At 45.5% G+C, this 14,368-nt stretch overlaps 1 protein-coding gene across 1 annotated transcript in view; it reads right to left on the bottom strand.

Annotated features, from left to right (window-relative positions):
• DDX1 (DEAD-box helicase 1) overlaps positions 1-13,429 on the bottom strand; it is a gene marked incomplete at both ends in the record, with an annotated part of 30,436 nt that extends 17,007 nt beyond the window's left edge. Inside the window, 13 exons of the mRNA XM_084236004.1 lie at positions 141-279; positions 891-1,005; positions 1,128-1,204; positions 3,339-3,411; positions 4,070-4,146; positions 4,498-4,581; positions 4,785-4,868; positions 6,655-6,702; positions 8,371-8,467; positions 9,083-9,112; positions 9,963-10,026; positions 10,263-10,314; positions 12,955-13,429. Coding sequence (XP_084092130.1) covers positions 141-279; positions 891-1,005; positions 1,128-1,204; positions 3,339-3,411; positions 4,070-4,146; positions 4,498-4,581; positions 4,785-4,868; positions 6,655-6,702; positions 8,371-8,467; positions 9,083-9,112; positions 9,963-10,026; positions 10,263-10,314; positions 12,955-13,429 — 1,415 coding nt within the window. The remainder of the gene's footprint in view (positions 1-140; positions 280-890; positions 1,006-1,127; positions 1,205-3,338; positions 3,412-4,069; positions 4,147-4,497; positions 4,582-4,784; positions 4,869-6,654; positions 6,703-8,370; positions 8,468-9,082; positions 9,113-9,962; positions 10,027-10,262; positions 10,315-12,954) is intronic.
• Between the last annotated feature and the right edge of the window lie 939 nt (positions 13,430-14,368).

Here is a 14,368-nt window from a genome sequence, read left to right as displayed (position 1 = left end):
AAAATTTATACATATATTTACACTCACACGTGTGTATGTATACACACTGAACTTCTACCTCATCTTTTCTACTGTATTCTCCTTTCAAAACACCTCAAATCTAAAGACAACAGGCATTTGAGCACAAAAGGAAACTTTACCTTAATTTAGGGTTGTCAATGTATTTCTTAAACTGCTTGACGTTATTCAGAGTTTGCTCAGCTAACTCTCGGGAGGGCTCAACGATGAGAGCTTTTGGAGCATTGGGGAGAAACTTTGTTTGGGCCACCTGTGCGTTACCTTAAGAGAATTAAAAAGACAAGCACACATTCATATCCCACCTCAAAATACATTTATCAGCAAAACAGGTGCACGAACAGTCCAGCTAAGATGAGCTAAGACTTCCTTAAATCTACTTATAGTAAATGCAGATGGTTTATGCGTTTTGTGAAAAGTACACAAGCTGTAAAATGCACTTGCTCTGCACAGATGAAAGAGACGAGACAGCACAACGGGCGAAGGGGCCCTGCAGTCAGCCCAGCCAGCGCGCAATCCAGCTCTACCCCTCTCCGACCTTGGGCAAGTCACTTCAAGTCCCTACTGCTCAAGCTCTTTGTCTGTAAAATGGGAAACCTACAGGGTGTCTGAAGATTAAACGCTCCACAGAGGCACGTGGCACCGGGCTGCGCACTAGCAAGCACACATCCCATCCACCAGGCGGCACCATCCTGACCAGGACAGAAATGCCTGAACTGAAACCAGATTCGGTTTATGGGTCAGGTTTCCAAGTGAATTTCCTGATGTGTGAGATACATCAGGGAAAGTGTAGGTACATCTTCAGCAGGAGAAGCTACCCTTGCTAGAGTTTTCAGCAGAGCCCACGAGGTCCCTATCCCCCTCAGGAGCAATACCTGTGTGCTGAGATTTGACGACAAAATTATCGGACGCCTTGGAAAGACCAACAAAACCATCCTTGGGTGGAAACTTAAATTCTTCTTCACCGAAGTTAAATTTTAGTTCGGCATTCTAACATTGAATAGAGGAGAAAATTTAAATTCTTAATGTAATGCAAACTAACCATTATAAAATAATACAGCTCAAAGTAGTTCATTACCATAGCAGATTTTTCTAAGGAGATTCTTACTCACCTTCAAAACACAGGCAGGAAAGAGGGCTTGGTTCTTCAAATGTGGGGGTATTTCAAATGCCAGACCAAGCTCTTTTCCTGAGAGAGAGGATGGAAATGATCAGAGAAGCACGCCCCAGGCTCTCACCACCACACGCTGACTCACCTGCCCTCCCCCTGCCCTCCCCCCTCGCCGCTACCCAGGGCACTTGCTCCACTTTTCTTTACTCTGGAAATTGTCCTTTCTGCCCTTCTACATTTTGGATTACTCCCTTCCTTTGGGGCCACTTCCATCCGATGCCTCCGCTAGACGGACCAGAGCGCACAGAACACACCTAGACACAGACAGCTCTGAACCACGTCTCCCCTCATTTCCCTTTCAGTTTTCTTCTCTCCTTTGCATAAAACTCTTATTTCCATTTTCACTGTGTCCACATTTCATCCCATTCTGTCTCTATTGAACCAATTCCCACTCAGGCAGCCCACCCCAAATCACCCCTCACCCCACTAAAAAGACTCTTCATTGGGCTCACTGATTATGCCACGCGCCAAATCCAGGAGTCAATGCTCCTTCCTGGGCGGATGAGGCCCATCGGCAGCAGCAACACGATCTGACTGCTCCCTCTGCCATGAAGCGTCTTCTCAGCCTGGACCGCAGAGCCTGTATCGGGTTTCCCCTGGCCTGGCTTTCTTACACACCCACTTCTCCGTCTGCTGACCTCCACCACATGAAAACCCCGGGTCTCAGAGCTCTGCTCCTCTTCATCTACTCTCACACCCACAGTGATCTCATCCACAACTATGGCTGTTTGTCCTGTATAAGCCAAAGATCCCCTGGCGATGGCTCCCACCCAGAGCTCTCCTGGGCAACTCTTGTTCACATGTTAACAAGTTACTTGCCTCCACCACACAGATGTCTAACAAGCACCCCAAACTTAGTACATTCCTGAACAGAACTCCTGGGATCCAGCTGGCTCCCTGCCTTCTATTCCACTCACCAACTCCACCTGCCAGTCTGTTCTAACATAGCAGCCATCACAGTACTGTTTAACTACAGAGACTTGATGTCAAATACAGCCGCCGTGTCCACGGTGAGAGCCTAAGGTGGCCAAGGTCTGGCTCAGGGCCCTGGGCCACTGCGACGGCGAGAAGGTCAGTGTTGCTAGTCCAGTGCTGGTCACTGTCAAGGCAGGGAGCAAGCGGCAGCTGCAGCCCACCCAGGCCACGTTCACCCTGACCCGAGAGCATGTGCAGAGAACTGCCATCATGCATGTTTTTAAGTGATCAGAGAGAGAACATACTATTTTCACCAGTAAACAAAATAAAACCACTTCTTAAAGATAAGCCTCAACTTGTAGGAGTGAAAGTCGGGGTCTGAACCAGGGGCTAGAGAAGCCCCTCTTATACTCTACAATAGACCAAGACTGGGCCTCCCCGGTGGCGCAGCGGTTGAGCGCTGGGTTGCGAAGCTGCCCGCAGCCTCTGCAGCATCGGTTCGATCCCCGGCTGCTGTCCAGCCACCAGAGGAGGGTCCCACATGGCGCGCAGACCTCTCCTGCCGCCCGCTGCTCCCCTCAGCAGTGTACTTCGGTCCTTCTGCCTGTTCTGCATCCTGCTCTGGCTCTGGTGAATTCTCTCACCCTCCCGCGCCTCTGACTGTACCCAGTGCTTGTATGCATGTATGTATAAATCAATCAATAAATCTTAAAAAAAAAAAAAAACTCTGCTTTAAAAAAAAAAAAAATAGACCAAGACAAAAGGAGATTCCAATGAAGCAGCTGTGCAAGAGTGTTCACTAAAAAATAGCACAGCTACGCTTTTCGGGACAGAAGTAGTCTGCTCTGAAGACAAACTACCCAGTGAGTCTGCACCATGTCTGCCAGGCCGCCCACCACCAGATTCCGAGCTCTCCCCACGCATGCCCTCAGCACAGAGCCTTCACTGACCCTCCTGCGTAACACAGGACCCGTGGGTGCTCTCCACTCCGCTCCCTTCTCCCTGACTCAGTGCACTCCTTCCACCTCACACATTATGCACTTGTCTGTCTCACCCCATGAGCGGGTAACCCCACAGAAGCAAACATGTCTGTCTATTCATCCCGTTTTCTGCTGTGTCTGCAGTACCCGCCAGGTGCCTGGCACACAGGAAATGCTTATGGAGGTCTGCTCCTGAGAAAGGCAGGGAAGCTAGCGACACCTCTTTCCTCGGGTGGCAAGCTCCGCAGGCAGCTTACCATTCTTGGAGAACTTGACGTGCCCTTTATCTATGTCCAGGTAACAGCCAATGGTGTCGTGCATAGTGAACTCCTAGAGAGCCAGGACATCAAAGGCAGTGAACAGAAAGCAGAATCTTACCCGTTCAAATGCACGTGCAGCAGAAGTACATATTAGCATTTCATAGTAACTCCCTGAGGCTCATTAGAGTTCTTGAAGTGCTAATGGAAGTGTTTCAATGCTTATTAGAGCATCACACAGAAGTGTCTGTTCTGAATCAACATTTTTTATTATAAAACTCTATTCTTTAACTGAAGTCACATCACACTGTAACATGACGCACGTTTCAGTTGTGCATCATCAAGAAGCAACAGCAACATGCATTTGGCTCCTCTGCATCACAGGCCTAGGCTTGGCAGAACAACTGTGCTGACATTCGCCAGGGACAAAACTCAGAATAACAGAGGCATGAAAGTCAAAAAGCCCAAATCAAAATTAGGTGAAAAGGGAAGAAAAGTATAGTCTGAAGGGGCTAATAAATGGCATAACAGAAAAACTGTAACTATCACATATTAATCTAGCTTTGTAGCATTTCTTCATTGAAGTTTACATGTTAATTTTCTGTAGAAAACATCCAGGAACTCCACCTGACTTTGAGAAATCATTTTAGATCTTTGGCTCCCTCATGAGTGATCAAATAAGAAAGCAAAAAACCTTACAAAAGCTACCATTAAGTCAACAATGCACATACCTCTCCATAGTTATCAAATTGTTTATTATGGGATTTTTTTCCTGTTCCACCAAAGCCAAAGCCAAATTTATCAGTACCTAGATTGAAAATACACATTACATAAGTGATAAGAATACACTATAAATCAAAAGATCTATTAAGTAAGTTTACAAATGTAAATTAACTTGAAGCACCACTGACATATTCATGCAACTAACTTTATTCATATCATCTTTATTCCTCCCAAGTTTTTACTCCATGATTTTTGTGTTTTTGGTAAGTTACTGCACATCATTTTTGAAGCAAGGTGAAGATAAACGCTATTATTTCCATGTCTCTAAAATACAAACTTTATATGTTTAAACTTACTATTGTTTCCCATTATATAAAGAAGGTTAACAATCCACAAATATAATTAACTAAATTCAGGTTATTTTAGAAACACTCACCCAGGTCTAAGGAAGCCTGCATAGACGACCACCCGACTCTGCACAACCCCTGGTCATGACAGGAGACTTCATAGTAGTGCTTCCCTGCAGGGAAAGCACTTTGAGATTCTACAGGTCACACAGGCTGACTTACCAACAGCCACTTTCATATTGCAATTTCTATGTATCAAACGAAAACCAGTAAACATTAAAAATCTTTTCAGCTTCTTGAATTAAAGCTCTTTAAAGAAAATGTATCTATGAACAATGTACCTCAGAAGTTTATACGCATCTGAACAGTTTCATACCTTTCGTTAGTCCTTTAGTAGCTCTACACCCATGCCATTCCTTTACTTCTCTGCTTTGACAACACAGACCGTCGGACCCAATTGCTGGATGAGAAAAACAGAAAATTATGCGAGTACCAATTATATAAATCATGCATGCTGAGATAAGTTCTGTTCAGCCTTATAATTCCTTCACTTGCTACAGCGTTCCAGAGACTGAAGCTGGCTGATTGTGAGAGGCAGCAATATCTTTCCTAGAGAAATGGCCTTTATTCACCGCCTGGAAGGCCTTGGCATACTGGAGGCTAGCTTCTCCACTGCCATCTAGTAAAGCAGGCCAAGATTTTATAGCAACAAGTCAAGAAAGGAATCAGCACAGTCACTCAGCTGACCTGCATTCCCAGAGCCTGCATTGCCAACCTGAATGTGTTCAGACAAGCATTCCCAGAATTCTATAAGGAAGCAGATACTCAAGTATGACACGGCACCCACTGGTCAATACTTGTTGCTCTGATTTTATGCTGCAATTAGAGCTTGAGTGAATACGACACTAAAAGGTAAAAAGGAAGTTTCTGGTTTGTTTTCCAATTCATGGATCCAGAAAGCATAAAGGAAGCACAAAGAAAGACCCTGCAGCTATCTGCTGATGTCAGGACACTAGAGAATGCGGCTCTGCGCCGCCCACCAGGGTCAGTCAGTGCTCACTGCGCTTGCTGGCTCTAGGTAAAACATCTGACTTTTATCCAAACTGGAAAGAAACTCTGGCTCAGGTTTCCAACTCGTTCCACACCTGAATGCAGAACAAACCCAGAAACAGCACCTGATCACACACTTTACTTCACTCATCAGAGATTAAATTACTTATTCAAAGTAAATTATTACTCATATGGCACTACAGAACGTAAAACTTTGGCCTTTTAAAAAATATCTCTGGTGGGCCTCCCTGGTGACGAAAGGAGTTAAGCACCACACTATGAAGCAATCCCCAGCCGGCCAGGGAGCTACCCACATGGCGCAGCAGACCTCTCCTGACTCGCCCACTACTCCCCTCAGCAGTGTATTTCTGTCGTCTGCCTGTTCTGCTCCCCACTGTCTCTGGTGAATCCTCTTACCCCCCGCATCTCTGGCCTGTACCCCGGTTCTTGTATGCATAAGTAAATAAATCTTTAAAAAAAAATCTCTGACAATGACAAAATCTTAAACATTCAAAATTCTCTATGCAGATATAAACTCTTCTACCAGTTAGATCTGTGGGGAGAATAGCGATTTAAGGATCCTGCTTGCTGTGGGCATGGTCCTCAAGCCCACCCCACATTTCTCTGCTCACTGCATCTTACTATTCCCTGTGCAGACGCCGCTACATCAATGCAGTTCTGACTCATTCTTTGTAATGACTCTTGGACACACCTTCGTGTTTGTTACCTACTCAAGAACCCCTTGCCAGTTTCCTATCTGGGTTAGGAAAAACTCCTCCAGCTCTAAACTGCATATGTAGTTCTCTATAGTTGAATTATATATGTCATAAATAATTCAAATATATATCTTAAATACATTAGAAGTCACTTCTAATTATGTCAATTTTATATCCCTCTAGATAATCCATCCCTCTAGACGTATTATCAATTAACTAGCACCTTAGAGAATTACCCTTTTTCCCCACTTAAATTTTTTTGGTCTACATTTTAACTTCTCATATATACTGGAATTTAGTTCCACAATATCTCACTGATTTGTCTATTCCTATTTTATATTAAAGGGTTTCACTGTAGTGACTCTGTTCTAATAGCTGCTAAATTCAATCTTTATTTACTATCCTTTTTCATAATTTCCTTGCTATTCTTAGGAATCAGTTTCTGAATTATAAAGAAGCTGCTAAAATCTACCCACTTACCAAAAGCAGATCCTCTGTCATATGGGTTCATCTGCCATTTATTGAGCACTAAATAAAATAAGAAAAATTACTCATAAACCTGAAATTTAAAAGGCTATAAAAAAAAGCAAATATATTTTATGAGACTTTAATTCTTCTAGACTTAATATGGCTTTATGCATTGGAAACATATGAATAAATGCTGCTAGCAACACTGAAACTGAACAGTGAAACACACCAAAGGTAATCTCCACCCCGTCGGGCTAAAACCTTAGCTCCCCACTTGCTTCAGTGCAAAGCAGCTGTCACTGATCTTGTAACTATGAGGACACTGACAAAATAAAGTTTTGGTAACTAAACAAGCTGACCTGAATCATAATGGAAATAAATGACCAACATAACAGGATCCAGTCACATTTTTATTATTATTAAATGAAAAGCAAGTCCTTTATCTTAATTCAACATCACATTCAGAACCCACAAGTTTCTTTCCTCCACACTGTGATGGGATCGATATTTTCCTTTTCTAAAATATCTCAGTAGTGTGTGGCTAACAAAACACTACCATCGCTGAAGAGAACTGTCCATGTTTTGAAGCCCAGCTCCCTGACCAATGTGAATTCTTCTCTAGGTTACTCCGAGAGAGTCTCTCTCCCATTGGTGGACAGTAGGAAGCACGCAGACAGACATCTTCATCTAGATTATTTCTAATTAGTCTTGGTCCTATGTTTTAGAACAAATGGTTTTCCTTCCAGATCTCTGCGGTGATTTAACATTGATCTCATCTCCTTTTTCACTCATTTCTCCAGAATTTAGTGTCTAGTTTTTTGTTTCTGAGAGGACATGATTGCTGAGCCACTATTACTCTGGTCATCCCCCTCTGGAAGCATCCTCTTTTATCACTCTTTCATCATCATCATTCACAAAGGAGAGTTTAAAGTTCTTACAAGTTCTGAAACTATTTCTGAATAGGCCAATAGTCTACAATGGCTCATATCCAATATCTAGCTCTCAATTCATTTATAAGTGAATTCCTTCCATGGACTATGTAACAGTTACTCCCAAACTGCTGAAAAGAAAGTTTACTCCACTTCAGCTTGCAATTTTGTCACATCCTGTTCTGTATCAACACAAAAGTGACTTAAAATCTGGAATAAAAAAATACAGCAAAATCACAGATGACTCAAGATCGCATTCAGAAACCATTTAAGAAGCACCGTAATTTAATGAGGTAGAAACTGAGGTTAAGATTGTTCATGGCCCAGAAATGCTAGTGGAAGGACCTATGTCCATTCAGACTGAAAATGAGAAACTGACTTTTTAAAATTTACGCTCTACATTTGAACTCCTTAGGCACCTTTTTTCTTATCGTAAAAGAAAGTGCAAGCCTCTTCCCTGTGGGTGACAGTAGTTTCCACTATCATGAATTTTTTACCCCATTAATTATTTGTAAAATCTTTCTTTTATATTTTGTAAAGCACTGTGCCAAGTTACCTGTAATATGAGGCATAAAAAAGAATCAAGTAAAAAAAACATTAAAATATTTCAGAAGAGACCATCTTTCTCTGTCCCACTGATTTTTCCCAAATTACATTTAGCTTCCCTGTCTCCCACACACCAAACACCAATACCACCTCCCAGCTACCGACACAGAAAATGCAAACCTCGCATCTATACATGCCAAGGATGGGAATCCCTGATTTACACAAAAGGAAAATATTAACATGCAAAAATTACCAGAAGCACCAGTTTTAATGGTTGTTTTTCCTTTTTTGCCTTCCTGTTGGTCTTTCAGAGTCTCATAAACTATCTGAATGACTGGAATACTGAAAGCCTATCAAAGAAACAAGTTGTCTACATTAGTACTCAGGCATCAACGACAATGTAATAGTATAAATTACAGAAGTTACACGTGCACATTAAACAGACTGCTGCTCCAATTTTATTTGCCCAAAACCAAAATACCAGTAAGATACCAGAGAGCTAAGCGGCCACTGAAGGATACGGGAGCCAGCTGACAGCCCCAAACAACGAAGCATGGGGGGCCTGCAGAGCAAAGAGGACAGCCAAAGAGGGGACAGCCAAAGAGGGGACAACCCATGCAGTCTGAGAAATGGTCCCTCTAGATGAGGCCAAAAGGAGAGCAACCTCCACAGGGAGCCTCTGGATCACTAGTCACTGGATTCAACTCAGGAGCCAGTATAAACATCGACTAAAGATACTGTAACTCTTTCTCCAGGTTCAGCTTAAAACTATAGCCTTAAAGTCATACTCCTGTAGAGCTAGAGAATCTGCTGGCAAGAAAAGTGACACTCTCAGTGGCAAGCAACCAATCCCTTACATTTCAGAGGAGCTTGTTTTAGTAAACATTTCAAAATAAAAACTAGTGTTTAAAACTCCTTTAAAAATCAACTCTTACAAATTTAGTCAATTGAAATTTATTACTTACACCAGTTTTTCCGCTTCCTGTTTCTGCAGCCTGAATGAGAGGGGAAAAGTCAATTTTACAGTTGTAGTTTTCAATTAAAGGAGTCAAACGTTAGTGTGAGTCCATGCAGGAATCTTGGCCGGGACTAGCTGCCTTCATTCAGCGCCTCCATCTGCTCAGGTTTCTCCTGTCAACTCTGAGGACTGCCAGGCCTGGCATATCTCTCCCACGCCCTCAAAACCTGCTCTCTGCTCTTCCCCACTGCTACCATTCCAATCTAAACCCTCACCATCTCACCTGGATTATTACAAAAGTATTCTCACAGCAGTCACTATCTCAGAGCTATGCAGGGGACACGCTGGTATCAAATTCCATTTACTAAAAATGCAATTCTAACCACATAACACAACCTTATGAATTTCCAACAATACCCATGGCCAACAAATACTCCAATTCTTCAACATGACTCTTGGGAAGAGGCCTCCTCTCACTCACTGCTTTCACGGATGTGCCGCCCCCTCTCCCTTTCACCTGCCCTTACCCAAATAAGCCTCCTCTAAGCAGAGCCCCCTGGGTCCCTCGAGCAGGACACCTGGGATGCTACAGGAGGCTGACCCCGGGGTACCCTGCACCTCACACAGGTGCTGTATCCTCTCCTGCTTGACATTTACCTGTGTACATTTCTTACTGGGCTACTGGGTTAAGCACCTCAAAAACGGTCTTATTCACCTTTGTGTTCCCCACAATTTCTACCTAATAGCTTGAATACAAGATATGTATTATACATGTGAGTAAATAAAATCAATTTACTGAAAATATCCTAAGTCTATGGAGTTCTTCAAGTGAGTGACAGGCCCAGAATCGTGTCCCAGGCTCCAACCAGAGCCAAATTTGAACATACCATAAGGACATCACCTCCTCCTAGGATCAACGGGATAGATTCCGCCTGGATGTCAGTTGGGAGACTAAAAGAATCATATTTTGAAGACTCTTAGTTAGTTAAAAAAAAAAAAAAAATCACCTAAACTAATTCAGTCTTATTAAACTATAAACCCAAAAGAGGATTTTATTTGGTAAATATTATGAATCTTCTCTAACTAAAAATTTTCACTTACTCAACTAGACCCAAAAATATTTGACGACTAACAACTACTGCAATTACAAAACAGTCGTCACATACATTTAAGCTTCGAGTACTTACAGCCAATCCATCTCTTCCACGGCTTGGGCAATCTCAGGCATAACCCCCATCTCTGAAATTAAAAAGTACTTTTTAAGAACACACATACTACTACACTTAACTCATACTGCTCTTAAAATTACTGTTCACAGAACAAGGTAAGGTCTGGCAGCTTAGCTCAGTTCTATCTAACTCCTTAGTGTGGCACTGTTGAAAGAGGAGGTTTTAGAGTAAGACTCGCATTGAAATCCAAGCGTGCACCTATGTGAAATGCAATGTGAGTCAAGTTATACACCTGTTTTCTCCACTCAAAATGGTGTTAATATTACCAGCCTTGCAGGGACATAGGAAGCTTAGCGACAACAATATGTAATGTGTCTGATCCTTTGGTACCACTTAATTCCAACTGCCATCAGTGAGCATTTCATTTCGTTCCTAAGACTAGTGAAAAGTCACCAGAGATAGGGTTCTAGACCAGCATCGTGGTAGTTTCTTCTACAGATAATGTGCCTTGGTTATTCAAGAACCATGTGAATACCTTAAATACCTACAGCAAAAACAAAGACAGACAAATGGAAAAAAATCCACACTGATTGGGAGCCATGATCAAAACTCTAGCTACAGAAAAGGGAGAGGCCTGTGGTGAAATGTGGGCAGTGGACATGTCAACTAAAGAACTGTTCTGTCCATAACTGTTCACTGGTTTGAGTAATTCTATTCAAAACCTTTCCTAAGGGCCTCCCCTGGTGGTGCAGGCGGTTGAGCGCAGCACTGTGAAGCTGTCCGCAGCCTCTGCAGTGCAGGTTCAATCCCGGCCGGCCGGCGAGGTTCCCACATGGCGCAGCAGAACCTCTCCTGCCTCGCCCGCTGCTCCCCTCAGCAGTGTATTTCAGTCAGTCTGCCTGTTCTGTTCCCTGCTCTGTCTTTGGTGAATCCTCTCACCCTCCCACGCATCTGGCCTGTACCCCGGTTCTTGTATAAATAAATAAATCTTTTTTAAAAAAAAAACTTTCCTAAATGAATTGATAGTGTTATTCCTGGTTGGATAGTGTCATTTTATCATTTCTCAAATGAACTGAAAGAGGGTAACTATAAGGAACAGTTAGTTGGGTTACTTAACCCTCCTTTCCAAAAAAAGATTTTTTGTAAACATGCAGTTTTTACTATTATCATTTCCAAAATAAACATTCCTATTTAAAAATTAACAACACTCAAACATCCCAAGCCCCAAAGATAATGAATTTGGAAGTTCTCTACTTCTTATAATTATTTTTGAGAAGGCATAAAACTAATCTGCAACCTGAATCTATCCATTGTAAAAGTAAAACTTTCTTTGCTTAAGGTGAGATGAATCATACTTAGTTAACCTAAGACCCAACACTAAAATTTCATATGGTGAACTGGTTTAAATACAAACGCTAATAACATGAAAAAGGATAAAAAGCATTTTCAAAAAAAGAAGGTTCTCCTACCTCTAAATCTCTAAGGAAAATCCAGAGATTGTAAGGATAAAAAAATCTCTAAGTTGTAAATCCAAGCAAACCTTTCTGAGAGACGCCTCCACAAGTCTAGCTGTGTTTGCTCCCAAAATGTGCACAGCTTATAAACGGAGTGATAATCTTAAATACGCTGCCTACAGAACCCTACAAGCTGCAATTGCTCCTGGAACTCTTACAGCAACTGTTATAGGGCAGCCCCGATAGAAAAGGGGTTGCCTGGCTGTGGGTCCTCACCCGCGCGCTTAAAAGGACTTATCAATGCTCTGCTGCAGGCACACGCGAAAGGTTAATAAAAGGTTTATTTACAAGGGAAGGGGAAATGAGGAAATGTACAGCTCAGGGAGAAAAGTGGGAGACAAAGTTTTAAATGAGTCCTGCCCGATCCGATACGCTGATCAGGAATCCCAAAATGGCACTCAGAGCTGGCCGCCAGCCAGGAGCTGTGTAGCCAGGAGGCGAGCAACAGCAAGCCAGCCCAAGGCCCACGTGTTTGGTTTTTATATCCAACCTGGCTGCTTAACTCCACCCTCAGGTCCCAGCCACCCTCCCTTTGGTGGTGATGGGATTTGTCTTTCCCAATGTCCTGATGGCTTTGGTCTGCAGTAGGGGTGGGGTCCACAAGGCCTGCTTGGAATTAGCTCAGGTCATCCTCTCCCCCTAACACAAGCAGCAACCACAGGCTGCCTTCCGCAGATTCCAGGCAGTGTCTTGTTTTATTCTGCTCATTTTCTCCACCTGTTTACTTTAAATCCGCGCCTTCTCTATAGCATGCTTGACAGTCATGAAAAATAACCGGGCTGCTCATGTCTGTTAATTCTACTTTGGTCTGTACTCATCACATCCTACTCTTCCATACTCCAACACCCCTAAACACATCTGGGCTCTAAACTCTTGTTTTAGCAGAAAGCTGGGAAAGAAAAGCCTCTGTCGAGTCCCCGGGGTTCCTATCACGAGATGCAACTGAAACACCAGACATCCTCTCTCCTGCCCAGGGAATCTGGATCCCTGACGTGCCTCCCGGAGGAAGCTAAAAGAAAGACGATGCTGATCCGAAGTCATCCTACAACATAGAAAAGCCCTCCCGGGAGGCCTCCCTGGGCCCGGCACCTGCTGTCAGGGCCCCCCGCCGCGGGGTCCCCCCACCCCGACCCCTCCCGAGCAGCCCGGGGGGCCGAGGGCGGAGGAGGGGGGATGACAGCTGCCGCCCCACGCACCCCTCGGACCGCAGGTTGGGGTCGCTACGGAGTTTACCACATGTCGGGGCTCCGCCCGGGTCCTTTCTTTTGTAAGACGGTCCTGAAACAGCCGGGAGGGTCCCCTGGAGGGGACCCCCGGGGCCCCCACGCGGCGCGGGCTGGGCGAGCCGGGCGGGCCGGGCCGCCACGTCGCGGGGCCGAGGCCTGGTCCGGGGCGCGGGGCCCCGCAGGGCAGCCCGGCGGCCGGGGCGGGAAGGGGCGCGCGGGGTGGGGGGCCCGGCGGCCGCCCCCAACAGCGCCCCGAACCCCGCAGCCCCCCGCGCAGGGCCGGGCCGCCCGCCGCGCCCCCCGCCCGCGGCCCCGCGGGGCCAGGCCGGACAGCGACCCCCGCCCCGCGGCCCCGGCCGCCCCGCGTCTCCCCGCCCGGCGGATGAGGCGCGACCGAGCCCCCCGCGCCTGCCCCCGGCCCAGACCCACCGGAGAAGGCCGCCATCTTGCGCCGTCCTCCGCGACTTCTTTCGCGCTCCCTCCCTCCGCAAGGACACGCTGCGCGGTGCAGCGCGCGCTTCCGGCCCCGGCCTGCGGCTTTCCAAGTCCGGGTCGGGATGCAGCCCCCGGGAGAACAGTTCCGGGCAGAGGAAAGATCCGCCCCTACCCGCCTCCAGGGCGCAGGTCAGCTGCCTTTGCCTTCCCTTCCTTAGCGCGGTCGCCGTAGAAATCATCACTGTTTACTTAGAGCGTGTTGTGTGTCACCAGATCCATTTTTTCACCTAGCAGGAAGCAGATGTTAAGGTGTTACAGGCCAGAGAGGGGCCACCCCAGATCCTGCAAGCCTGCCTGCTCTAAATGGGTTCTGCCATCCGCGCATCAACACAAAACATGAGACTTTAATGAAAAGGAACTTTAATACAACTAGGAAACAAGACAGGAAAAGTAGAGAATATAATTTCTAAATCAAGCACCCAAAGTTCCCCGCCCCCTCGTGGGTAAAACTCCATCCAAATGGGATTGGCCCAGAGCAAGGCCCCAAAGCCTGCCCCAAGTCTGAAGCACCTTCTGTTACAGGGCAGCCCCGATATTGAACGGGTTGCCTGGCTGGGGGTCCTCACCCGCGCGCTTCAAAGGGACTTATGAATACTCCACTACAGGCACACACAAAAGGTTCATAAAAGGTTTATTTACAAGGGAAAAGGAAATAAGGAAAATGGACAACTCAGGGAGAAAATAGGGAAATAGAGTCTTTAATGTGTCCTACCCGATCCGCCGACCTGGAAACCCAAAGGCACTCTCCGAGCTGGCCGGCCGCTGCGAGCTGGCGGGGAGCCAAAATGGGGGACCCCTCCAAAGCCCATGGGTCTGGCTTTACACCAACCTGGCTGCTTAACCCCACCCTCAGGTCCCAGCCACCTTCCCTTGGGTGGTGATGGGATTT

Source organism: Talpa europaea, assembly GCF_964194135.1.
Source record: "Talpa europaea genome assembly, chromosome: 6".
NCBI classification, from domain to species: domain Eukaryota; kingdom Metazoa; phylum Chordata; class Mammalia; order Eulipotyphla; family Talpidae; genus Talpa; species Talpa europaea.
The sequence above is the reverse complement of the archived record's forward strand: the minus strand, read 5'-3'. Positions and strand labels throughout refer to the sequence as shown.